Source organism: Hypomesus transpacificus, chromosome 19 (genome assembly GCF_021917145.1).
Source record: "Hypomesus transpacificus isolate Combined female chromosome 19, fHypTra1, whole genome shotgun sequence".
Taxonomy (NCBI): domain Eukaryota; kingdom Metazoa; phylum Chordata; class Actinopteri; order Osmeriformes; family Osmeridae; genus Hypomesus; species Hypomesus transpacificus.
The window spans coordinates 11,588,157-11,615,261 of record NC_061078.1 but is presented as its reverse complement, the minus strand read 5'-3'; the positions used below and the strand labels follow the sequence as shown (position 1 = coordinate 11,615,261).

Below are 27,105 nucleotides of genomic sequence, written 5' to 3'. Positions count from 1 at the left end.
GTTGTTTTTCGAAGTTTTTTAGAAATCTGCTCAAATCGAAGCTAAACAGTGCTACTACCGTCATTGCTGCCTGTCACAAACGGCCAAGCCGGACACGTCATTCTTTCCTGAAAACACTCGCGTCACTCCCACAAACAAATTCTTCGTAAGTAAAAAGTTGAGACTTTTAATAGACAATATTGACAACACATATTAAGGAACTTGTCTTAACTCATAATATCGTCTCCGATTTCAATTCGAAGCTGTATATCTAACACTGTAGGCAATCTCCCATGGTCTCCGCTCTGGCTCCGCCTCAGAAAACAATGGCTGCCGTTGCAGACGATAGATTTATTTCCCCCTCCCACTAACCCCTTAACCAATGATATGTGCTTTGAGCTTAAGTTGTCATGAGTATCTGGCAGTTTTCAGAAATAAAATCGGTGATTGGATGGCAAAGTTATTAAGGCGGGTTCTATGGGTCTTTTTCGACCCATATTTGAATGGTCCGGCAGGAAAGGGTTAAGAGGGGACGAGGGGGTGGGGCTTGGCATAGAAACGCTGCTCTATTCATTACTACAGAGAGAGCGAGAGATATAGGAAAAGAGAAAGAGAGGCAGACGAGAGAGAGAGAGAGAGAGAACAGGAGAAGGGAGTGGAAGAGAGGATAAACTAAAAGAGAGATGAGAGATGAGACATGAAGAGAAACAATTGCTACCCAGCTGGTGTACAACAGACAGCAGCCAAAAGACAAGTCATATTTCAGACCCTATGGAGGTGGTCTTCTCTGAGGGCCCCTCGCAGCCTCCTCTCATACAAGGGCTGGGGTCCCGTGGGCTGGGGGCCGCTGGCTATGGTGCCACAGTCGCCTACCCCCACTGGGCCTCCAAAAGGTGTCATCTGATCATACATTGAGATCATCTTAAACTAGAGAGGGTGCTTTTTCTTGGGAAATTGTGAAATGTGCAACTGGGGCAGTTTGTTTAACGTTATCATCTCCAGACCCATTGTGTCAATTCTATTCAAATGTCCATAATGTTGAAATATTTGGAGAAAGACAAGTGACATAACATGTTACGTATGTACTTGACATAAACAAAACCGTAGCCTAATTTTAATGAGAAAAACCTGACCACACTGTCAAATACAATCAAGAAGATGCTGAAAGTACATTTCAAGTGGGCTTTTTTGGTTGAAAGATACAGTTTAATGCAGCAGATCATTTCCGCTTTCTTTGGATCCATGAAGGGAGACAAGGAAAAGTGAGGTGAATGCAGGAAATGGCTCCAGTGGGATTCAGACCAGAGCCCTTGCAGTAAGGCCTCAGCTTGCATCATGGCACACACACTTAACCAGAGAGCTACCAGGGCCCCACTCTGATGACCTCCACGACTCGCCCTCTACAAGGTCTCCCAGGAGATGGCATAGAATGTTGGCCACTAGAACTTGTGCAACTAATAAAACATGTTTCCGTGTATTTTTTTCTTCTTTTTTCTTCAGTTTGAATTCTAAGTGAAGGGGAAGGGAGCCTGCGTGCCATGCAGGCTGAAGCCCGGTGTGTTTAGAGCAGAGTGGGAGAGGAGGGAGAACAGCATGTTGAATGTGAGGAATGACCTTAGTGTTCTGCTTTGTGCTGCTTAATGTCTCGTCTACCAGGTTCAGTGCACTCATCAGAAACATTAAAACCCCTGGCATATTTCCCTCCAACTCAGCAGCCATTTCCTCCACATTGTATTTATGTATTGAGAGAAGGAAAAAAAAGGTAATAGATCAAGCACATTCCATTATTCTCTTATAAGATCATTAGCAAATATAATTAGATATGAAAGAAAGCAATTTGGGGAAGAGAGGAAAAAACGCTATCAGGCAGCGAGAGAAGACAGATTGTTGCATGAGAGTGTTTGGGCTTAAATTGCTCTGTGGAGGTGTTATCTACTCTGCCATCTTAGCCTGGAAAAGACTTCCACAGAGATGGAGGGCACTCATTCTTTACTTCAACTGCCTCCTTCATTCACTAATGTGACCTCTTTCTCTCTCTGACTATCTCGGCCTCTGTCTGCCTCGTCTTTGCAGTGTCTCCCTGTGTCTTCTAGTTCTCCCTGTATGTCTCTTTCTCTCCCTGTCTTTCCTTTGCACTCCCGTGTCTCATACAGTAACTTGGAAATAGGGAAACGTGTGAAAAGCCAATCGGAGCACCCGATAAGAATAGTTTACCCTGTGTTGGCACGCGAGGCACCTCAGAATCAAACGCGACAGAATAACTACCTTTCCTCTATTATTGCACATATTGGTTCTTCTTTTGTAGTTACAACTTACCTAAAAATGAGAACACATCTCTGTGTGTGTGTCTGTGTGTGTGTGTGTGTGCCTTGATGTGGCGGAGCGAGCAGCCTGTTCCCTGCACCTCTCCTCCATGTAGGAGTTTGTCTCTCTTTGTGCACCTTATAACACCACCGTCTGCCGTCTAATAGGGATCTGAGGAGAGACAGACGCAAACACCAAGATCCCGCTGGGTTTCGCCACAAATGTGCTTCTCTCTCTCTTCCTCTCTCTCCCCCTCTCCCTCTCCCTCTCTCTTCTTTATTGGTGCTTGGAGGGAATTGGGGGTGGGGGTGTCGAGGTGGTGGGGTTGGTGGTGGCTGGGTGGATGTGGATTCCTCCAGTCTTTGTGAATCACAGGGAATGGTATTCATAAACATCCTGTATTCATTAAATCCTTCTAAAAATATGATTTGGGGTGCACTTCCTTGCACTCGGGCGTCTCTGCTGTACTGTGGCGTATTTACATATTTATAAATACTGGCCCCTACAATGAGGCCCCGCGCTGCCAAAAACAACACTTGTACAGCATGGCCCGGATGCAGAGAGGGGAAAAGACCTCAGTCCCCTTCAATGGTTCTGTCAGGGCAGGCTAGCGTTCACTACATAGAAGCGAGCGCATGCTACAGGTCGCCGGGCATCTTCATCCTTCCAGCAGTACTGACAAGACTGGAATAGAAGAGTCGTATGTTCTGATCATAATAAAAAGGCTTTTCTTGTCGTAAGCAGCAGTTAGACGCTGTGACTGTGCTGTTGGTGTAATATATTCATGGCAGGTGAGAAGCAGCTTGGAGGCTCAAGTGCACACACACACACACACACACACACACACACACACACACACTCACACTCTCACACACACCCCGGTAGTATTTCCCAAGGCAGTCTGCAACACATGCTCTGGGCCTGGTGAAAGGCCATTGTTCAAGCTTGCCTTTTCATTTATCCATTCTGTTAAGCATGACACATGTATTAACACTGGCTGCATCCTGCAGCTATGTGTCCTCTCACCATATGTCTTGGTTATGGGGGCCTCTGCTGCACAGGGTGCTACATCATGTTCGGCCAGAAGAGGGCACCCTTGCCCTTCATTACTGTGATTGGCTAACGCAAGCACAATGAATTTATTTATTACAATAGTGCATTTGGATGATGAATACAACAGAGTTTCTCGTAAAGATTTAAAATAAAACACAAATGTATCATTTCTCATGCAAGTTTTTTTTTTTAAAGTTTTTTTTAAAGATTAAATTACAGATTATATGTCAATGAGCAAATGTGTTGTTCTGTCTTTTTCGCAATCCACAAAGACAATATATCTTATCAGGGATAGGCCTGGTCCTCGTTGCTTCATCTGATAAAGTACCGTTCCAGATCAAAAAATGAACGGCTTCGGTATTCACCTTATCATTATCACCGCCCTGTGATCTGCACTGCTAGTTCTTTTTTTTTTAAGATGGCACAGCATGTGGAATGTCAACAAAGTGTTGCAGTGCTACATCTGTTCCCAGTCCGGCTGGGAAATTAAAAACTGTGAGCGGAAGTTATGAGGAATCTATAAAGTTGGCTAGGAAAGCTCTCCTGCTCGCCCTGCCAGTTGTTTGGGGAGACGAAGCGGCATGCTTAAATAAAAACATTCCAGGTGGCTTAGTTAATGAACAGTGAAAATCAAATATGGGGCGTAATCTGTCTCTCGTTACCCCAAAGTTTCTTTAAAGAGAGATCGCTCGGAGCAGACGCCCTTGGGACTGCACACACTTTCTATTCTTTGTCGAGAAGAAGAAAAAAAATTGATTTGATATACTGTAGGTTTAAACAATAGTACAAATCTACACTGTTAGCTGTAATCTTTCATTTTCCTCTCTCTTTCCATCAAACGAGAATAACAAAACCATTTCCATCAAAAGACAAACAGGTGATTGCACATGATTGACGCGTGACGGCTGACTAGTTCAGACCAGTGACAATGGTGGAGTGATTGTCAAATGTAAATGCATAAACCCAGAGACCTCACCGACCAGACGCTGTAGCCCCGTGCAGCAGGCCATTTACAGGCTCAGTCTGCCCCCCAGTGGTGGAAGTTCAGTTCAGCACTTCACCAGAGAGCACTAGCCTTTTATTCTAAACTCCAGAATACTGTGAGTCAGAGATGGAATTAAGAAGTCTCTCTTTGAGGAGATTAAAGGAGTTGTATGTGTGTCATTAGTGTCATCGCCGAAGGGATGATGGTTTTAATGTGGTCATAGTGTCTGACTAAGAATGTCTCCAGTGTGAATTAGGGTCTAGTTAATCTTTCCAGTCATGCTTGTTAAATCCACCATTCCTATCTTCAGATCTCCCAGTATCCACACCAGACAACGGAGATAGCTTTTTACATGATCTTTAGCTAACTCGGTCTACTCTTAAGACTGCCTGGCATGCAAGTCATTTAGAGAAGTGTTTAAGTAATGCACTTCCTGGTCGGAAATTGACGGTGTGATTGTGTGTTTAATGTGGAGAGAGTAGGTGTCAGTTATTGCAATTTTGCAAATCTAAGGGCTGATGGTTTATCCTGTTATTAGCTCCCCATGCTTGGCAATGACTCCTCATTTCATTTTGTGGAGCGTTCCTTTCCATGCGAGCGCAAAGTCAAATAAGCACATGTTTTAATTTCATTTTGTCAGTTTCATAATGGCACTTTAAAAGAACATGACATGGAAAGTATTCACTAGATTTTATTGCCAAATGAATTTCTCTCAAAGTTGTTGAAGGAATGAAGGTGCACAAGGAAAACATGGATCGTGTTATTTAGTTCTCTCAATAGCAGAGGAACTCAATTAGAGATATGTGCCTCTCACTGTTTGAGATTCATACTTTTTAGTAATATAATTGCTTTCTTCAGTTTATGATCGCAGAGTCATCACAGTAATCTAGCAGACAAACTTGCTTGGAGAAAAAAAAAAGAAAAGTGTAAAACTATTCAAAATCTCATATCCATTTAATGTTACTTGTTTCACTGTTACTGTGGTGTGTAACTGTAGTTTGTAGAACTCTTAACGGTCTAAAGTTACAGTGACAGTGTGACGGTGTGTGTAGCTGTGTTGGTCACTGATTGGCTGGATGTTAATCCTCGTCTGTTCTCTTATTGGCCGTAGTTCATCTGTGGGTAGGAGAGGAGGAAGGCCACCCGACCCTGGAATCCACGCTGACCTTCAACCCTAACGACCGTAACCACGGTAACCACCCTAACCTAGCCGAATCTGAGAGGCTGGACGCACACGCTCGTAACAGAGACTAACAACACGGCGGGAACCAGGCAGGAAGGTGATGGTGAGGCAGAGGAGGATGAAGTTGATGATGATGATGATGACGGTTGAGGAGGATGAAGGACAACCGATAAAGGAACACACTATATCAAATACTTTATTTAACACAATAAACATACTACCATCAGAACGTCACACAAGGCGAACAATAAAAGGAACCTTTGTGTCCTGTGCGGACGGTTCCCGGGATGGAACTGGGGGACGGACCTGCTGATGTGATGGTCACTGGACGCTGAGCAAAGTGCCAGACTCTTGAACTCTTCCCCGTCTCCTGCAGCTCACCATGTCCCGTTTGGCCTGATGTTTGACCACCTGCCCGGTGAACCCCCTCTCCCCATCCCCAGAATGCCCTCTCTCTCCTCTCTGTAACACATTCCAGGATCCATCATGGCCAACAACAACACCACCCGTGGATCAAAGGAGCCACGCAAACCTGGTGTCCACCTGAACTAGCCCCCCTCTCTCCTGCCAAGCACAGCCCATGTAGAGGCGCTCCTCTGGAGTTCAGTGGAGATCTCAAACGGGGGCCGCTCCCCTCTTCTTCCCCCACTCGATTAGGAGCTGAGGTACAGTTCAGTAGCTCCCCCTGACTCCACCGTTAATGAAGACCAAGCACACCTGCCCCTGAAAGTCACTCTGTCTCCCCCCCCCCCTCCCATGCCCACTGCCCAATCCAACTGCCCCCCTCTCCCCCCCACCTTCCAGGGACTTAGGTCCTGAGGACGGACACTAGGACTGCTCAGAGAAGACTGGGCTGTGTGCTGCAGTCGTGACTAAAGGACAATAGGTAGCCTAGAAGTGAGAGACACAGATTGAGAAAACATCCCCACCCTCACCTCCAGCCCCTGCATCCCCCTCAGCCCCCACCCCCTTCCTCCTGAAGCAGACACAGCTGGCCCTGGCCTTGCCCCAGTACTGTACCATCCTACACACAGCATGTGGAGAATCAAGACTACATGTACAAAAAACTACATGTAAAAAGAGAGATATAGCAACAACAACAACAAAAAAGATGTGAAAATGTGAGTACAAAAATAAAAAATGTTTGTGAAAAGCAAAAGTGCTGATGTGACAGTAATAACTAGTTTACACAACCTTGTCGTATAAGATAGACAGATAGATAAAGACAAACTATCCATCAGCAACCAAGAGGATCTCCCCTTCCTAGCCCCTCCTCCTTCTCCCCCTTTCTATCTCTCTTGCTGACTATGAGGACTAGTGTTGCATATGTTTGTATGATACTGCCACCAATCAATGTTGCAACGTGTCACTGACTACTGAACTGGTTTGGTGTATTTACTTAAAAAAAAAAAAAAAAAGGAAGATTTAAAAAAAAATACAAAATGGAGAAGAAAAAAAAAAAAAGAAGAAAAAAAACATGTGGTCTGTAGCCTTAGATTCAGTCATCCAATGTTGCATCTATAAAGCTATGTAGCTACTCTAAAGTGTAGGGCGTAGAGTTGATTATAATTTTCTTTTCTTTTATTATTCTTTTTTCTTTCTTTTTTCTTTTACAAGTACTGTACTTTTTTGCCTTCTACATTCTAAAGAAAAAAAAGAAAGAAAAAAGATTGACAATCTTCTCATGTTGCTGCAAGCATAATGCCCATATATACATAATACATTTAGCCTAGAAGGATTCTCTTATTCGCGTTTCTCAAATATTTTGCACTGTGATAGTATTCTAAATCAAATCTATACAGTACAAAATCCTAGCTAACTAACTAAAATGAAAGTGTGTGTGTTTGTGCGTCCCTTGGCGTTGTGAAGCGTTTCTATGTCCTTTTGTGAACCCTGGAGAGTATCATGCGGTATGTACAGTGCAAATATATTATACAGTTTTAGTTGGAAGAACCACACGTTAAGGTGGCTTCAACAAATTATCAGGATCTGTCGTTAGTATACAAACCCAAGGAGAGTAGGGCACTTGTAATGTCATCATGTAATCAGGCCTGCTGTTTGACAAGGCAGAGCGATGGGGTACGCTCTCAGATCCGCCCTGGGTTGATATTCCTATCCATGTACAACAGCCTCTGTTTTTAATTTGCTTTTTATAGATTCTAGTCAATGATTCTTCCAATTCCAAAATATGGAGGGTTAAAAAAATCAAAATAAGTATGAGATTTTAAAAAGTAAGCAGTGTTGATGTAGGGAAATATACAGGGTGTTGAAAACAGGAGGATTCTGGGACTGGGTCTGAGTTAACCAATCAAAGGGGCCCAACAGTTCGGAGTTGACCAATCAGAGGGCCTGGTCTCCAGTTTTGTTACCTATGTGTCCCCCAATCTCTGTATCGTGTGGATGTATATCTGAGAAGGGTTTAAATCTGCCTGGCTCGTTCTGAACCAGTTACTTTATGAGCATTCCACCTATGGAATCTGTCTTGTGAGCTGGAAACGTTTTGTTTTGCTGTATTCTCATGGCAGATGCTTTGTTTTGTAACTACTGAACTGTACTTATAATAAAAATAAAATGTATTCAAACTAAAATGCATTGTGACGGAGCTATGGGTTGGTTATTTTTATCAGCGGAAAGCGACACTCACAAAGGTGAGTCCTGGTGCAACATCCTCCTCGCTAAAATCCACTGGGATGAAACATCCTCCTTTACCAGCCTTGTATAGACGATGCTTTTGCCATTGATGCTTGACACAAAATAACATGCCCCTACAACTTTATTCTACAATATTTACACAATCAACATGCTTTCTTCCTAGTCTCCAATTGAAAGTCACACACACACGCACATAGACGGACCCCCCAGCTCAAACAGCACCGTAGAGAGCAACACATCCATGTTGTTAGTGAAGAACTGCTTATGGACTCCTGGATGATGAGTCACACAGATGATGAATGGCTGTCCCTTCCTCCTGTCCTCTTCATTAACTCCTCTGAGTGCAGCCCGGTCTGGATGGCCCAGTGAGCAGGGGCTGAAGCAGGCCTGTGGCCCAGGCCTGTGGCCCAGGAGGACAGCTGCTGCACACACAGCTAGGTGTTCCTCACTGCTGCAGTGTGTTCTTACACTGCTCAGAGGCTCCGTCCTGCACAAGTCAAAGACAAGACTCTGTCTAGTGGTGGCTCAGGGTCAGCACATTTGACACAAATCTCCATGGCACAGTGTGTGTGTGCGTTTGTGTGTGTGTGCACGCGCTGTATCAGCTTCAGCCTCTGATCCAATCACAGTGTGTGTCCGCGGACCACCAGTTTTATAAATGACCACATGACACACTGCCTGGAGGAAATCTGTGCTCTATAGTTCTAACACTGTATCCATCTACAGTTACAGCACCATCTGTACATCTACAATTGGAACACCATACAGTAGTTACTGCACAGTAACTTCCCATCTAAAAGTATACACTAACTTAATATGTTACACCATATGTCCACAGGTAGGCTATAACTTCACAATAACTTCATACTGTAGATTTGCTGGTATGCAGTAACTTCCTATTTCTTATGAGGCCAAATAGACAGTTCTAAAGACATCCCCAGTCACATTCACGCCCCCCATCCCCCCTCAGCCCCCCCCCCCTCCTTCCCCTAACACACACCCACACACACACACACACACACACACACACACACCCACACCCACACACACACACCCTTCGGCCCAGCGTTAGGGGCCGTGTTTCCAGGGGGAAGCATCTGATGTCCTCCCCCCACTCTCTGTGGTGGTGGGGCTGTAACCTGATGCTGTGGCCTGATGGGATCCCGTGTCAGAGCCTGACTCACTTACTGAAGGGATCAGCAGCAGATGTGGCGAGGCAGGAGAGCTGGGATCTAGAGATCTGATCCCAATAAAACTCACATCCGGACAACGTAACCGTTTGACCGTTTCATCCACCCCTGTGTCCCATGTACAAAACACCAGCTCTGTCCTCTCCCTCTCCCCGTCTCTCTCTCCTCCTCTCTCTCCTCCTCTCTCTCTCCTTCTCTCTCTCATTCTCTCCTCTCTCTCTCCCCCCTTTCTCCATCACTCTAATTCTCTCGCCAAGTCTCTCTCTCTCGAAAACAAGTGTTCATCTCTCTCCTTCATTCTCTCTCCCTCCCTCTCTCCCTTTAATACTGATCAACGAGACACCCAGACACCAACAAGTGATAAGAATCGTTCTTTCACTAGCTCGAGTCCCAGCCTGAGGGGCCCAGCCAGGACCATGACAACACACCCATAGCCCAGTAGGAGTGTGCATCTGGGTCATCTTCTACAATGACTGGACATGCATGCCTGCCTGCGTGCGTGTAACGTGTGGGACGGCGGGGCGGTGTGTTCACGTGACTCTCTACATGTGTCTCGGGTCGTCTGTCATCACACACTCGAGCCGTCTGCACGCTGGCGCTTGGTGCTCCGTGATGCATCGTCAACATCCTGCGTGGCCCCCGCCATTCAGCCTACGCCACCTCCTCGCCTCCCTTTGTTTCGCTCCCCCCCCCCCCCCCCCCCCACGCGCTCTTTGGCACACTCTTCCTCATCCTCCTTCCCTTTCTCTCCTTCTCTCGCTCTTCCCAGTTCCCCCGTTTCTCTCTTGTTCCTCCTCTTCTCTTTCACACCATATTGTGCGGCAGTGTGTGGGAGCCGATTGATGTTCCTCAGACAAGGGTGCGGCTGGTGTGGGGTGTGCCAGTTGTAGCCGGGCAGATGGTGACCTCCCGGTGAACCTGTCTCTCCACTCATTTGTTCAGCTGGGGGCTCGCTTTGCCTCCATGTTGTAGCCAGCGCCCCTGCAGCTGCAGTGCACGCTGACCACCACTAGAGGGAGGGAGAGACCAGCTTAACGGCGAGACAGTCGGCACAGCTTTTGTCATTGTGTACCCTGAATCACGTCTGGTTCCTCTCTCGTGCTTCAGAGAGACCGCTAACACACACACTCTCTTACACAAACAGATAACTTTCCTGGCCCTTGCATTTCCTATTAAACGTGTGTGTGTGTGTGTGTGTGTGTGTGCGTGCTCGAGTCTCAGACTGTGGCTCTTATGAATCGATGATCATGTGGTGTAAGGGAGATAGATGGCTCAGAGCTCCATCTTGTCTCCTCTAATTGTAAAATATTAGTTACATTAGACTCTGGCCTGTGATTAATGGAACTGATTTGGAGGTGGCCCTAGCTCTCCCAGCCCTCCCCGGCACAAAGTCCTCCACTGACTTTTGAGAATTGAGTGATTTCACTTAAAACAGACAAATAGGGCTTTGGCTTCAGGACGAGATGAGAAGAGGCCAAGAGAAGGGAGGTGAGGTGTGTGTGTGTGTGTGTGTGGGTGTGTGTGTGTGGGTGGGGGGGGGGAGCAGGAGAAGACAGAGCTCAAGAGAGGCAGGAAACCAGGGAACATAGTACAGCATAGAAGTGTCTGCTTAATAAGGTTTAACTAGTTAGGCCGGTCAGAGTAAGCCAAGACATATTTTAAAAGCTTCAGAGGAAATAAAGAGGGGATAAAATAATACAATATGGCCATATGGCCTTCCCGTTTCCTCCCAGGAAAAACCGGCTTATGTCACAGTGGGGAGTTCACAGTCTTAGAACTTGATCACTATGGAAAAGGTATTTACTGAGACTAGTATTATAAATAGGTTTTCCCAACAGTGCTCCTGGCAGGCCTCCCCTGCCTGGAAATGTGCTGCCTGTTATTGCTGTTATTGATACCTCCAGACCACTTAGCGTGTCTAGGAACACGGCCGGTACGGCCAGCGCCCTGTGTCGCCCTGGTTCTGTCTGCCCTGGGACCCACATAGATCACGTTACCATGTCCCACGTCCACGGTGCAGCTCACTGGAGGGCCGGCCGGCCGGGGGGGGGGGGGGGGGGGGGGGCAGAGGGGAGGGGAGGGGGGTTATCTGTGTGCAAAACCACTGTTGGCTTTTCACTTCCGTCCTCGGCGCTCTCTCTTACTCTCTCCTCCTTTTTTTTCCGTCTCCTCACCCTCTCTCCTTCTGTCTCCCCCTCATCCTCTCTCTCCTTCTGTCTCGCTCTCACCCTCTCTCCTTCTGTCTCGCTCTTTGTTCTCCCTTTCCCCGGGCTCATGGGAAGCGGCTTGATGTTTGTATTTCTTCTTCTCTTGTTTTGGGGTCTTAATTGGTTCTGAGGCCTTGAGGACCACCTGGCATACAGCAGGGCAGGATGACATGTTCTGAGTAGGACAGAGCCTGCATGGCCTGATCAGCTCCCACGCAAGCAGGCAATTACACACACACACACACACGTCAGCACATGTACACACACAGACTCAAGCACACAATCACACACACACACATTCACTTCCCATGTGTGACTGTGCTTAGTTGTTCTATCCATATATCTCCAAGGTCATTTGGATGTTGAGGGCAGAACTGCTCTCCTCGTGAGTCTGAAACAGGTGCTCTGCTTCCCCTAACCCTTGTTTTTTCTCCTACACTAACTGGTAACATAAACATAGTTGCATAACATAACCTTATCAGTTAGTTCTCTGCGTGTGCATGTGTCCGTGTGTGAGAGAGAAAGAGATCTATTATCCATCCGTAGTGACAAGTCAGCAAGAGAGAGTGCTGGATTTAGCTCTGCAGGGACAGAAACTGAGGCGGAAGGAGACACCACACACAAACACACACCTTCCTGACCTAGTGAGGTTGAGAACAAGCTGACATGCAGGCCTCCTTGTGTGATGGATATGCTGTTCATTTACCCATGAGTATTAGCAATGGCCAGCCAATCACAGAGTGAGAAGGAGAGGCCCTGTTCTGATGCTCCAGGGTGGAGACACCCAGGGTGGGGGGAGGGGGGGAGGGCCTGGACACACAACTTTAATGGGTGGAATACAAACTATTTTTTCTTGCTGCAAATAACTGAATAACTGCAATTTACCTGCGGGAGAGGCAGGCGTTTACAAAGAAAAACAAACCAGAATATTTGTGAGGTTGTGTGAGAAGTTCTGCACCGAGACAGATACGAAGGAAGAGAAAGGTTTTTTTTTTCTTCTATTTTGAGCTCTTATTAACAGGTCCTGCTGGAACAGCAATTACTAATTTGGTTCAGTATTTAACATGGGACTCAGTCCCTAGTGAGGGCTTTTTAGCTTTCTTTGATGAAACACCCCCCTCCTCCTCCTCCTTCTCCCGCCTTCCCTCATTCCTCTCCTCTTCTTAAGTACATCCCTTGGTGTTATTTGTGTGTTGGTTTTCCTAGTTAACCAGAGAAACAGACCAAATCGCTATTCCCCAAACTTCAGGCCAATTTACATCATCAGAGAGAAAAGACTTAAATCTGAGAGGAAGAAAAATATCAAATAACTCCCCCAAGGCTTCAGACATAATGCAAATCTGTTTTAGGGTAAATCAATAAGCATCTACTGTATTTTAATCAAAGAAAATCTTAGAGATCCCTTTTAATGTTGAAACCAGCTAGACACCATTGTTTGTTTTCCGCTTTTCACTTGTCTTCTAGTTTCCGTGCGTTAAATTGTACCCAGTCTCGTCCCTATGAGGTTGTGGTGCCAAGTGGCAGCCTCTCCAGGTGCTGCCTCGCTGGGCATTGAGGGGAGGGTGGATCCCCCTCTGACTGGGAGCATGGAGGTTCTTGTGGGCTTGGAAAAGCAGTTTGCTGAGTAATGTATGATGTTTTGCAGAACGCAGGTTACTATTGGACAACAGATGGTGCATCACATTTTAAAGCTCACACCTTCTGTCTCTCGTTCTTTCCCTAGACACATATCTCTCTGTCTTCCTCTGTCACTCTCTTTCTTTCTCTCTTCCTCTCTCATGACAGCACATACACAAACACACAATAGAATAGAGAGATATGGACACAATCCTTAACTTCTATATGATCATATTTTGAGTTGCCCAATAAGGTACAGTTCAAAACAGTATGGCCTAGTACCTGACTGAGGTGGGAAGTGTGTGTTTTCTATAGTAGTTCTGTGTAAATCCACTGTCAACGATTCAATGATACTAGCACACACATACAGTCACACACACACACACACACACACACATGTAGATGAGTGTAGACTAACATACACATGCACACAGCCTTTCCCCTTGATTCCGAAGCTAGAGTTACTGTTGATGATCATCTGCAAGTCATTATAGACTCTGCAATCTGTCAGGTGGCAACACACACACACAAATATACAACACAAACAGCACACACACACACACACACACACACAACCACACAGTTAAATATAGACAGACAAACACACACACACACAAAGTGCTGAAGACCAGCAGCTTCTTTCTGCTGTGCAGGGCTAGGGATTCGTCATGTGCTGATGAGCTGCTATCATAATATATGAGCAAATCACAAGCATTCTGCAAATTAATCATTTTCCCCTCTCTCTACCCTCCCTCACACACTTTTACAGTCTATCACACAAACACACACACACACCGTTGCTGTGTTGTCAGGCTTTTGGGAGAGAGGCTTCTTGCCTGCAGACCTAGGTGAGGAGTGCTCTCTCACAGATGGCAGCACTGGCATCAGATGGCTTTTATATAAGACTGGTTTTGATTACACGCCAAGGCTCTGTTGTGCGTGTGTGTGTTTCTGTGTACGCAAGTGTCTGTGTGTGTGAAGGTGTGTGTCTGTGTGTGTGTGTGTGTGTGAAGGTGTTTGTGTGAAGGCGTGTGCGTGTGTGTGTTTCTGTGTACGCAAGTGTCTGTGTGTGTGAAGGTGTGTGTCTGTGTCTGTGTGTGTGAAGGTGTGTGTCTGTGTGTGTGTGTGTGAAGGTGTTTGTGTGAAGGCGTGTGCGTGTGTGTGCTCGCGTCTGTTTTGTGTTGGCTGCAGCCTACAGCGTTTGCGTGTTGTTGAAGTGTGTTTGTTGGTGTACAGACATGAGCTGTAACATGTGTAAATATGCATATGTGAATCTACTCGTCTGAATTTCCTATGAGCGTGGTTAGAGAGGAGTGTGTGTCCGCCACCAGAGGGAAGCACCCTGACAGTCAAGGGACTGTCACCATCTCCACGACTCATCCTCACTGCACCTTCACTAAGTCAACTTGTCAGCAAAGTGAACAATTGTACAAGATATGGATAGAACATGTATGATGTTGTGGAAGTATTGTGTCTGTGGTACAGTAGTATTGTGTCCTTGGTACAGTACTATTGTGTCTGTGGTACAGTAGTATTGTGTCTGTGGCTGTTGTATAGTAGTAGAGTGGAGAGGGTGCGGGTAAACAGACAAGTGAAAGAGTGAGATATTTGAGGAAGTGATTTGGTAGAGTCCCTCCCCCTCATCAACCCCCCCCCCCTCCCTCTGATCTCCTCAGTGAAGGCCTTTGGGGGTTAATTAGGAAACTTAGATAATGCCACACTAATGAAAACAAGACCACTCTTCTCTCTTCGTCTGCAGATAAAGCTTTTGGTTAGCAAAAAAAAAACACAGTGAGAGAGAGCCAGAGAAAGAGAGAGAAAATGCAGGGGGGAGAGGGGGGTTGAAAATAATAGACCTATACAGAAAGATAGAGAAATAGAGGGAGATTGAAAGAGATAAGAGTTAGGTACTAAAGAGAGAGAGAGAGACAGAGAGAGAGAGAGAGAGAGAGAGAGAGAGAGAGAGAGAGAGAGGAGAGAGAGAGGAGAGAGAGAGAGAGAGAGAGAGAGAGAGAGAGAGAGATGTAAAGCGAAAGACAGAGTGCGAGAGAGTATTGCAGAGTTCAAATGCTCCGTCCTGTTTCTTGTCTCCCAGCACCTCGCTACACAATGGCCCAGTGGAGTGTGACATAGAGAGGATATCTACCCACTGCCCTCAGCGGTGGCCAACCTGCCAACACACACACACACACCTATGCAGACAGGCCAATGTGCACATGTATGCATACACACACACACACAAAAAAAAAAAACTGATACACACACAAAAAAGCACACACAAAAAAAAAAGATCCCAACGTACCTGCATGTGTGTCAGATTTATAATCTGTGAGTCTATAGGGCCATTTAAGGTTGGTTGCGTGTGTGTGTGTGTGAGAATGTGTGTGTGTGTGAAGTGGGGACGCCTAGGGAGAGGGTACAGGGTGACCGGGGTCAGCATGGCCAGGCATGATCCCTGCAGGCTCTGCTGATCTGTTTCTGTCTGTCAGATGATTGTTTGGGTTACTCAGTAGTTGAAGAGGGTCGGAGTACGAACATTGTCGATGGAAACTCACTCTGTCTTTTTCTCTGCTTGCTCTTTTCTATTTGCAGATGAACAATGTGAATGATTGTGTGTGTGTGTGTAGGTGCGTGTGTGTGTGTCATATATTTTCTGCAGCTGGACCATCTGTTATTCTTGAGGCCAAGTGATGTTCACCCACTCACTCATCAGACTGGTCTAGGTCAGACTCCAGTATCTACACTTAAGCCCAAATGCCTACCCCATTAATCTAGCCGAGCCTTGAAAACTAGCCCTCCGGCCCAGACTACTAGGCCCTAGCTCTGAGTCTCTGCCGTCCAGCTCTAAGTGTCTGGCCTTTTAGCTCATCTAAGAGCACAGTTAGTGTATATAAGGAGTATCTGGTTGAAGTAAAAATGTATCCACAAAGAAGGGAAAAGGAAAGAAGGAAGGAAGGAAGGAAGGAAGGAAGGAAGGAAGGAAGGAAGGAAGGAAGGAAGGAAGGAAGGAAGGAAGGAAGGAAGGAAGGAAGGAAGGAAGGAAGGAAGGAAGAAAAGTTGTTTGGGGCCACAACTATTTATCCTTAAGTGTAAAATAGGATGAGATATTCTGCCTCTTGGACTTAACGTAATGTAAGAGAGTGTGAAATTAAACTGCACACGAACAAAAGAGGCCCTTCATTGTTTGGTGCTGGCTCGCTTATCGAAAAATTCAGACAACTGGAACATCTAAAGCTCCCAAACTTGTAGCAATCCCCTTTGTGAGGCTCCTGAACAGACACTGTAATAGAGAAGGGCACTGAGACTCCAAAGCCTTGTGTAAGAGCGGCAAACACAAAGTGCCTCTCAATCCTGGCTTCCTCATACCCATGTTGTGTGTGTATGTGTGTGGGTAGGCGTGTGTCTGTTGTCAAGTATGCACGTGTGTGTGTGTGTCTGTGTACAGGATCTGTGTGTGTACAGGATGTATGTGTGGACATGACAGGGGTGGAGGTGGGGTACATTGCCTACTTACAGTATATGTGTGAATGTGTGTGCATGATGCATGTGATGCCAGGAATATGTGTTTGTTCATGTGTATCCTGATATACCATTAAGTATACCATGTGGACTGGTCACCTTTTAATTCCTAGTGTTCACCTCTCTATACTCCTTGTGCATAAACAACGTCTATTTCAAACCTCAACGATAATCAGATTTACTGCATCTCAAATTGAATCAGAGGAAGAAGAGGAAAAGAACGAGAGCAAATGTACTGTCATTAATATCCCAAAGTAGTATAGCTTTAGAGCTCAGAGTATCTGGGTTTGGTCTCACTCATTCTCCCAGGGTGAAAAAGGGAGATAGCTAAGTGAGCCGAAAGCGGTTATGGTGGGCACGTAATATGCATCACTCAAACAAACGGCGTGGGCTATTAAGGGCCATTGTGTTTGCTGCAGTGATGATCAGATTCAATCTGTGGAGAGCACTCGTAGCTGCTGGGAGAGGTAAAGAATACCTCTGCAGTGCTAACGTCGCTTGCGCGCTAACATGCTCAGAGAGACACTAGGAAAGGGTTCTGCAAATGTTTCTGTTGGAAACGGTCTCATTTGTTGCATGACGTTGCATGAAGTATGTGATTGCTGATGTATTTTATCTAATACTGACAGTTTGTTGCTTCGCCTAATTTAATTAGTGTTAGTTTACACCGAAGCACTGTACTCAAATCAAAATTGATTTTTATAGCCCTTTTTACAGCAATGTCACAGAGGGCTTCACATATGCCCATAGAACTGCCCCTCAACCTAAACCCTCAAGGAAGACAAGGAAAAACTCCCAGAAAAGCTCACTAGAGGAGAAAAAATGAAAGAAACCTTGGGAGGAGCAATTCAATGAGGGATCCCGTGAAAGTGAGGTTCAGAACACAGACTAAACATAGTTATACAACAGGGAACTATCAATGGGTGTTCACTGTCTTTAACCTGCAGTTCAAACACACACACACACACTGTACAACATTCCATTCTAAGTTGGATGTGCACTGTAAAACACTGACTGTCACAACTTACTCTTATAATACAATGATTGATGGCATTCACTATCTGTGCTACAGCAGACAAGCAGTCCCCTTTGTTCTAACGTCAGCTAACCTACTCTCTTTTTACCTTTGACCTCCCTTGTGTGGAAGTGAAGCAATCCAACTTTCCAATGAACCGACGCTGACTGTAACATTTCTGCTCCGTTGTGGTTTTCCCGCAGGTCATGGTGGGGGCCAGAAGCCTTTCCAGTGCAGGTACTGCCCCTACGGTGCCTCTCAGAAGGGCAACCTGAAGACCCACGTTCTCTGTGTCCATCGCATGCCCTTTGACAACAGCCAGTACCCCGACCGGCGCTTCAAACGTTCCCGTGTCGATGCGGACCCCTCCGGACCCTCGGAGGATGGCCTTGGGACCAGTACTGCTACAAAACATCATACATCTTACAGAAGCATGACCTCACTCGGGGACTTCATCTCCGTGGAGACCACACGTAACCATGAGTGACAACACCAAGGTGTACTGTAGCTTTCTACAGAGTACTTCCTCGGAGATGCCCATTGGCCAATCAGCAACGGCAGTGCACATTCCTAGGAAGCACTACATCATTGTTACTTTAACAACTCTTAGCCAACATACACACATATCAGTGTAATGTATACTCTGGACGTTCCATTACAATGATTCCTATAAGCTAGTTTCGACCATAGGGAAAAACAATGGACCTGGAGTTGTGTTTTAGGGAACACCTCCAATGCCCATTATGCAATGTAGATACACAATCCTCAATCTTCGCATTATGAAGACATTTAAACGATAATTAAGCATATGATGATCTACATTTATTAAGTTAGGGTTAAGGAAGTCTGCTGAGATAAGAACTGTGAATGCATTCTAACTGAGACCAGGACAGCTAAGCAGGATTTTATAAATATTAACTAAGTGCAGCATGAACTTATAAGTATTGTAGCCGGTGGAGAGTACTGGAGAAGACTAAGAGATTAAAAGATCGAAAATCATTCAAGTGACTTTCCCCCCACAAAATAATGCTTTTATAAGAAAAATGATCCTTAGGAACGATTTAGCGACAGTTGGAGTAAGATGGAGGAGGGCTGTTGAACGCACCCCTCAGAACATGACACCGCCGACTGCCATTTGCCCAGGGCGAGTGATGAGTATGGAGGAGAGGAAAGGAGTACGGTGTGTGTGTGTGTGTAGGATGGGATGGGGTGGGTTGGAGGGGGAGGGGGGGGGGGGGTATGGTGCCAGTCTGACTGGAGCTGTCATTGCAGAGGAAATCAATTCACCCCACTCACCCCCACTTCTTGTTTCAATCCTATTGCAGTTTAGCCATCCATCTTTCCCACCCTCCATCCCTCTATTCAACTGTACTCTCTCTCTTCTCTTCATTCCTTACCGCTCTGGTGGTAACCCAACCCTGGCTGCTGCTGGATGTGAGGAGGTCAAACTGAGGTCCGTCAGCTGGCCAGTCATCCCTCCCTCCAACCCTCCCACCCACCCTCCCACCACAACACACCCCTCCTCCTCCCCCGTCTCTCCCTTCCCCCATCTCTCCCTCCCTCCCCCCATCTCTCCCTCCCTCCCTCCCCCCATCACAACACACCCCTCCATCCCCTAGTCCCATTACTGTCTCTGTCTCTTTAAAACAACTCCTAGAACATGGCCTCTTTTAACAAAAATCTATCAACGTTGTATTTAAAGGACCCATTGAAGACATTGAGAGGCCGTTTATCTGAAATAGTCATTTACATTTTGAGTCAGCTTATCACAAGATATATGAAGAGACAGATCAAACAAAACTAGTTTTATTTCATTTGACTTTGTACTTTTTTGTATTTTGTGTAGTCTGATCTGTTTGTTGCTAAGGGAAATGTGTTGTTCTGTAACAAGAAGTGTAGACGGTTGTGATATCCAAGTACAATCAGAACCGTTGGCATACTGTTTGCCAGGTACCAGAGGTACAGTATGAGACTGTAACCCTAAGTATGAGACATTCTGACAAGTACTGTATGAAGAGTATGACTCTGAAATGATGGAACCTTGGATGACCCTTGGAGAACTTTATCAGGGGAATCTTCCTCATGTTCTGTTTGTATTGTCTAAGACATGATGCAGAACTGTCTCTCCCTCTAAGCTCTTCTGAAGTGGCTTCATGAAAGGTATTACTGCTGTTTATGTTCAGCTCTGTCTCTAATATGAATACTACCTTTTCCACACATTATTTTTAGATTGTAGTATTGTGCACTTTCAAATATAGCATGTTATTTTTATTTCAGTTTATCATTTAAAAAAAAAAGGAAAAAGGTTATCAAAGCATAAAGTTTTGATCCTATGACATCAAGCTACTTAAGAGGCAACAAAGTGTATAAACTTTCATTGTACTTACTTTTTGCTGCAGGCTATTGGATAGTGTTGGAGTAAACAAAATATGGTGCTTTGTGTTGTGTTGATGTGGGTGGCTGGGTGACAAGGGGAGGGGGATCGTTTTAATGTTGTTTTTTTTCTGATAAAGAGAAATGATCCAGACTTTAGGAAAGTCAATATCTTTCCGCACAGCCAGGGAGAGCTAAACTCTTAAACCCTTGGGTCTTACCGCCACTGCTCTGCTTCTTGGAGTTTACAGTCCAATACAATGCACACATCTTCTCCAGGGGCACACAGACGTAAACCCTATCCAGACATGGATGGAGGGAGGGATGGATGGTGGGATCGAGGAAAAGAAATGAGGGAATGGAGGGAAGAGCATCAAAATAAAGAACATTAGAGAGAGAGAAAGGAAGAATGTTGGAGGGAAATAAAGCAATCATGCAAGCAAGCAAAATAAATAAATGAATACAAAAACAATTTATAAAAAAGGCTAAGTATAAAAAATATTTTTAAAACAGTGATGGTTCATATTACTGATCTTTGATGATTCAGTGCTTGCATTGGGGTTGGTTCATTTGACGGATGTCTCCAATCTCACGTGGCAGTACCCACAGAGAGAGCGAGGGCATGTCTCACTGCAACTCTTATCTGGCTAGCACACTAACTACCCCTAATGTCATTATTGGGGCCAGAGAGGGACTATATTTCAATGCCGCCAGCTATAGTATTGCAAATAGTTTCATTTTGATGGTTCACTGTCCTGTTTCTATATTATATATGTATAGTTTAACTGCCTTACTGAAAGTTGACTAACACAACTGTTGGTTTGAGCTCTTCCATGAGGTTCAAGTGTTCAGATCCTAGCTGATCATCCTGAGCTTCACAGGTCTGGATCCCTGCTGTGTTTCAGTGACTGTGCCAGTTGCTTGTTTCCTCATGTGTATGTGTGTGAGTGCCTACCTACTTAAATACGGAAGTGCATAAAATAGAACAAAAATATATATATTTTAAAACATAAAACGATTAAAGTGTTCACAGTCCATCTATGTTCCGATTCTTTTTTCTTTCTAGAGTAAACACTACGTATTTGTCCTTTATTTGGAATCTATTTGGAATATATGTTGGGAATAATGACGTTTATGACACAGGAGGGATCATTCTTTGGATCATTCCTTGCTTTTTGCTTTGTTAAGTCCACCCCTAACTGTGCTGCTGTTAACCTTCCCCACAATCAAACAAATATTAAATGTTCTATATCTTAGAATACCTGCTTGTTATGATTATGATTTAAGTGACTATACTTATTATTTAAGTAAAATATACTCTAATATATGAACATTTTCCTGTTAATATTCCTATCTCGGTATAGAACTTGGTTGTATGTGCTCCTGTTCCAAATACTGTCCACATTCCTAACTGAAGACTGGTTCTACACAGGAGGGGGGGGGGGGGGGGGGGGGGGGGGGGGGGGAGGAGAGGATTCAGTTACATCTTCATGCTTCTCCAATTAGATGATTTGTATTTATTTATTTGTATCTATTATTCTATGTCATTATTTATTATGCACCATCTGTTGGACAAAAGAAAAACAACTGCGATGAAGATGAATCAGTTTGGTTGTTTTTATTTAATCAACTGACTGTCTTCTTTCTGCTTCTATCTAGGGGCTCTGTTGTCTTTGAAGCAGTAACTTTTATCTGGTGTTTTACGCAATAAAACATCTACCTCTGAGAACAGCCTTGTCTGAACTGAATCAATATGCAGCAGACATTCTGTACATTAGTGAAATGTTACAAGTTGTCCAGAAAATCGGAATGCTCTATATGTAGCAGGTTTCATCCATACATATATATTTATTTATTGAGAAATTAAAAACTAAGCTGGCGAGAGTTGGCTGCATCCAAAGACGGATACATCTAAAATGGCTTCCATAACAGATGGGTTTCACCTGTAGTGACTCACTAGCACACACACACAAAAAAGAAACAAAAACTGAAGCTACAGTATTGCTCACAACTGAACAAGGACAGTTGCTAGAAGGGTCTGGAGAGGCGCAAAATGAAAAGCGGGAAGAGGTGGTGAGAGAGACAGCAGGAAAAAGAAAAGCCTCGGAATCTGAAATGTTGTCCCCCAGCTTGAGCACGAGTGCTTTTTACTGTTAATGGAGAAATACAGTGCATGGCATGTTTAATGGGGTTTATTTTTATTATACAGCACTGAATAATTAACTGGGAAGCAGAGTGTCACATAGATTTATCTTTTAATTAAAATAGCGAGGTTCACGCATATTTGAGTGGTAGTCCAAATAAACGCAATATCCAAATTTATGTTTTGTTTATCTTCCTGTTAATTATCAGGAGATTGTTTGCTGTATAACCCTTCATATTCTTTCTCTCTTATAAAGTTAGGAGGTCTGAATCACAAGTAATAAAGCCTAACAGTCAGATTGTATTAATTTATGAGTAATTATGGAACTATGGAGGAAGAAGATGTGTGGTGTGAACTGGGATCGTTCTTGTAAATGGTGATGGGATGTCGAGCTCTTCTGTCTTGATGCACACACATGATGAAAATAAATAAACAGCTTTTTTTTCTCTTGATGAAAATTAAAGGAACTCCAATATCTGGGCTCCCTGTGAGCCGAGAGGTTACACTAACACTTGGGTTGTCACATTTGCATTTTACCAATATATTTGGAAGACATATGTATTCAAACATGTTTCAATAATCTAAAATGCAGGATATTGTGTGCATTCATTTATTTCAATTTATCAACAGTTCTGTCAGGCCTTATCATGCAGGTGTGATCCCAAGAGTATATTCGTCCATAATAGAAAGCCATGTCTAAACACCCTGCTTCCTACCAGAGGGGGAGACCATGTATGTAGTTCCTCACTGAAAGCTGAAGGGTCTCCTTACCCCAGCAAAGCCCTTCACATAAGACCATCAAAGAGTTGAGTGGTTGAGTCAATGGATTCCTCACCCCCATGAATAGAGATCATGGTGATCTGATTTGGGTCTTACGTGTGTTTGTGTAGTGTGACCTCCTTGCATGTCTAATAGCAATGCACTGTGTGTATGTGTGTGTCTCTTTGCGAGTATGTGTGTGTTTCTGTGTGTGAGCTTCCTTCAGGTATTTTTTATGAGCATGCAGCTTGTGTGTGAATGTGTGTGTGTGTGTGTGCGTCTCCATGCCTCCTCTCTCCAGCAGTCTGAGCTGCTCCACCCTAGTAGCTGTGTTCGTCTGGTGGTATGACTGTCAGCCAGCCAGAGTAATCCTGCTGATGTCTCCATTAGTGTCCTGCGAGGAGAGTGTCTAGCCCATCACCCGTCTCTCCTCCCCATGTATCCTCTCTCTGTCCCCACCAGGCCACCAGCCCATCCAGTGGAATCCCATCTAATCCTGCTCTTCACGGACTGAGACGTCCAGGACAAACAAGGTTGGGATTTTTCATGTGTTCAGTTAGTCTGATTTGAGCACAATTGGAGGTCACTGAGCCGGAACAAGACCATGGTCCTCGACACACACACCCACACACACACACACACACACACACACTAACACACATACTAATACGCAAAATACTTTTCAAAATGAGCAGCAGGTATCTCAGTCCAAACATTCAATCTCAGGTCTCAAACATGCGACTAATTTGTCAGGTGAAATGACCAAGCCACAGTCATAACACCGGCAGCTGCTTAGTCACTGTGAAGTCAGAGGATTTCTATGATTTTCCCCTCATCATAATGGTTGCACCAGTCTGACATGTGGTGTGCTTTACAAGGATGTGGTCAAAGACCGTTCAAGCTAAGATCTGTCACTCAACTGCAATGACAGTGACTTTGACACAGGAAGTGACATCAATGGAACCATCTTGTATTTGCTGTTTCACATCCTGTGGAACACTCAAAGGTCACGAGAGGTCAAAAAGCCAGGTGAACTGAGTGTGTGTTTATATAGGCAACATTTGACAAATTGTCATTTACTTTTAGACAATTAGCAAATACATTGTGAGAGACAGTGTATGTCCTCAACTGGCTGCAGTAAAATCAAGCGGAGCTGGTTCATGAAGGAGGACGCGAGACATAGCGCGTCACTAGCAACGTGTCATATGATGCTGCAGGGCACTCCCTCCTAACAGGGCGGGGTATATAGCGGGGTATCCCGGCTTATGCATCGCTAGTGCGACATAGACATCAGTCATCCTGCTGCCTCCGCCTCCCCGGCCTCCACCCTTGGTTCTGTTTCCTGTCGTAGGGGGAATGCGTCACTGCTCTCTGCTCGGAGGTCCAGACGGTGTCTCGTTGGATGCGGCAGGAAGCCGATGCAAGCAGAACCACAATGCCAAATCAAATGTACAATGATGTATTGTATAGTGTGCAATAAAGTATCAGTAAAGACATACTGAGTCCTCCTGCCTGAACCATCTTATTTCTACAATGAGCTTGGATGTCAGGCACTACACTGAACAAATCCAAATGGCTCTTTCTACTTCAACATCCTCTGCAGAAGGTCAGCAACAGATAGGAATAGAAAGACTTGTCGATGACTCAGTAACCAACTATCTGAGCTAACAAGGGGTTCCTTTCTTGTGTCTCAGTAAATGTGAAGTTTCTGTCTCGCTCTTCTTATTAGCTAAAGAAAATAATTGGAAATAAAAAAGAAATGTATTTCTCTTTCTCTTTCCTTCTCCTTCCCTTTAACTCTCAATCCCTCTCCGCAAGCACTAAACAGTTACCATGGCGAGCTACAATTGCAATGTTGCCTCCAGATATCCATTAAAACACAGAACGCTGTTTTCTATCACAGATGAGTCGCCAGATGTTGCCCCATCTCCAGTCGTTGCAGATGTAATGGGCTAGAATGCTGCAGTTTGTGACTCTGCTGGCATTCATCCTGTGTATGGCACCAGGGAGAACAGTCAGAGAAGGACAATTATACACCATTAATACACCGCCTTTATTTCCTCACCGCAGAACAAAGCTTGATACAAATGATAACCATCAGAGTGAAGCAGTATGTGTGTGTGTGTGTTATGTAGGCTTAGGGAAAAAGGTGTGCAGAAAAACACAATAGACTAAAACAAAGTACTTCAGTCTGTCTGTAGTACAAGCTCCCATATCAAATACCTTCAGTTGCAAAGACTTCTCACCAAGTATAGAGACAAGGCCGAAGTCTGGGCTGATGTAATTGGAATATCGATAATACTTGTGTGGTTATATTGCTACAGTGGTTTGGTAATGGTTCAGAGATTTAGACGGTCCTCTGAGTGCGTGCTTACTGCAGAGGAGGTAGCTATCTGCTTGTCATGCACAACCTCTGCTGTGGCTTCAGACAAATAAATCTCTTCATCTCTGGCGCGGTTATTCTGCTTCACATTTGATCCTGGAGGATGTGGTCACCAACAATCAAAATCATAATTATGGATACAGTGCAGCGGGGAAGTTTTAAAAATGGGTCCGAGGTGACCAGCGCTCATCTATTTATTTTTATTGAGGTCTCTCTGTGCTAGCAACAAAATTGATTTATATCCTCGTGCTTTTAAGGGTGCAAGAGCCAGACATTCAGAAATGAAGCCGAACGCTGCTAAGAATTTCAAATGCGCTTTTAATACATCCTCCCGTTATTGACGTTTAGGTGGAAATCCGTCTTTTTTATTTCTGTCATTTTAGCTGCATCCTTGAGTGTGTGTGTATGTGTGTGTGTCTGTGTGCGAGCATGTGTGTTTATGTGCATTTGTACTTGTCTGTGCGTGTGTGTGTGTGTGTGTGTGTGTGTAAGGATAGGGAGGGAGGGGGGACAACATTTATTTCCCCCATCGTCTGTCAGGATGCTGGTAAGAGAGAGCGGTAATGGTAATCATTTTTTTGCGGATTGCGCCGAGGGTCTGATGTGTTTGCAGCAGAGGACTGTTAGATTGATCTGAGCCCTGAAGAAGATATGCTATAGATTCCCCCGCCCGCCTCTGCCCCCCCCCCCCACACCCCACGCTCATCTGCCCTCCTAACACCCCCCTTCTCTTGATTAATGATCCAAATATGTGTATGAAAATATCACAACAACTCGTCAGAGCCAGATAGTGAAGGGTCCAAACAGCTTAGGGATGAACCAGATGACTGATGAGTTTGTTCCTGTTTGTAGAAGTGTTTCAACATGGGCGCTCTCCGCCCTCCCGTCAGGTGGTACAGGCGACCACACAGGTCTGCCTCTGCTGTAGGATGCTGGGACATCCCAGGACGACCTGTTTGTGGGCCTTTTTTAAATTGGTTAATGTATTGTTGTATTCAAAGTTATCTTTGTCTTTCTTGTGTGTGTCTCGTTTTCGATGTCCAAATATGCCTAATGAAATATTGATCAACAACACGTCTGAAATCAAACTGAAGACATTTGAAGACCACGTTTTTTCATAACTGTCTTTGTCTGAGTCTGGAATGAATCCGAATTATCATTCGTTATTCGGATAAAGTAACTCTTATTTTTGTGTCAAGGCCATTCGGTAACAAGCTTGTGTGTATGATTGCATGTATGTGTGTGCTACAACAGTGTACAACACTATAGGTGAGCTATGTTTCCCAGAACACAGCCCAATTGTCCCAGTGTGATGCTGCTAATGGGGAACAGGCGTCCATGTCGATAGTGGATCTCCTGTGAGAGAACGTTCTACACACAAACACACACCCACACACACGCGGTGAGAACACTCAGGCGCTTCTGTGATCTCTCTCTGCACGATGTAGGCTCGTCTCTGGAGGGGGCTAAGGGGGGGGGGGGGGCGGGGATACTGCATCATTTGCATACAAATCCATGCAGATCTGCTATCATGTGATTAGAAAATGGGTTGGTGGGGGTGAGGGGGGGGGGGGAGTAATTAAAACAGATGTAACTCTAACACTTCCTTAAGTACCGATAATTAATATGTAATTATGCATTCATTTAGAGACAAGTTAGCACGTCTGACGGAGCCAGACGCTATCGTCAAGTCACGCCAGCAGTGCCCGCCATTACACTAAAGTCTGCTTTCAATTTGAGGAA

At 44.9% G+C, this 27,105-nt stretch overlaps 1 protein-coding gene across 1 annotated transcript in view; it reads left to right on the top strand.

Moving 5' to 3' along the window:
• LOC124481884 (zinc finger protein 536-like) overlaps nt 1–18,902 on the top strand; it is a 56,664-nt gene extending 37,762 nt beyond the window's left edge. Inside the window, exon 4 of the mRNA XM_047042163.1 lies at nt 17,908–18,902. Coding sequence (XP_046898119.1) covers nt 17,908–18,191 — 284 coding nt within the window. The 3' untranslated portion in view covers nt 18,192–18,902. The remainder of the gene's footprint in view (nt 1–17,907) is intronic.
• Nucleotides 18,903–27,105: the final 8,203 nt, after the last annotated feature.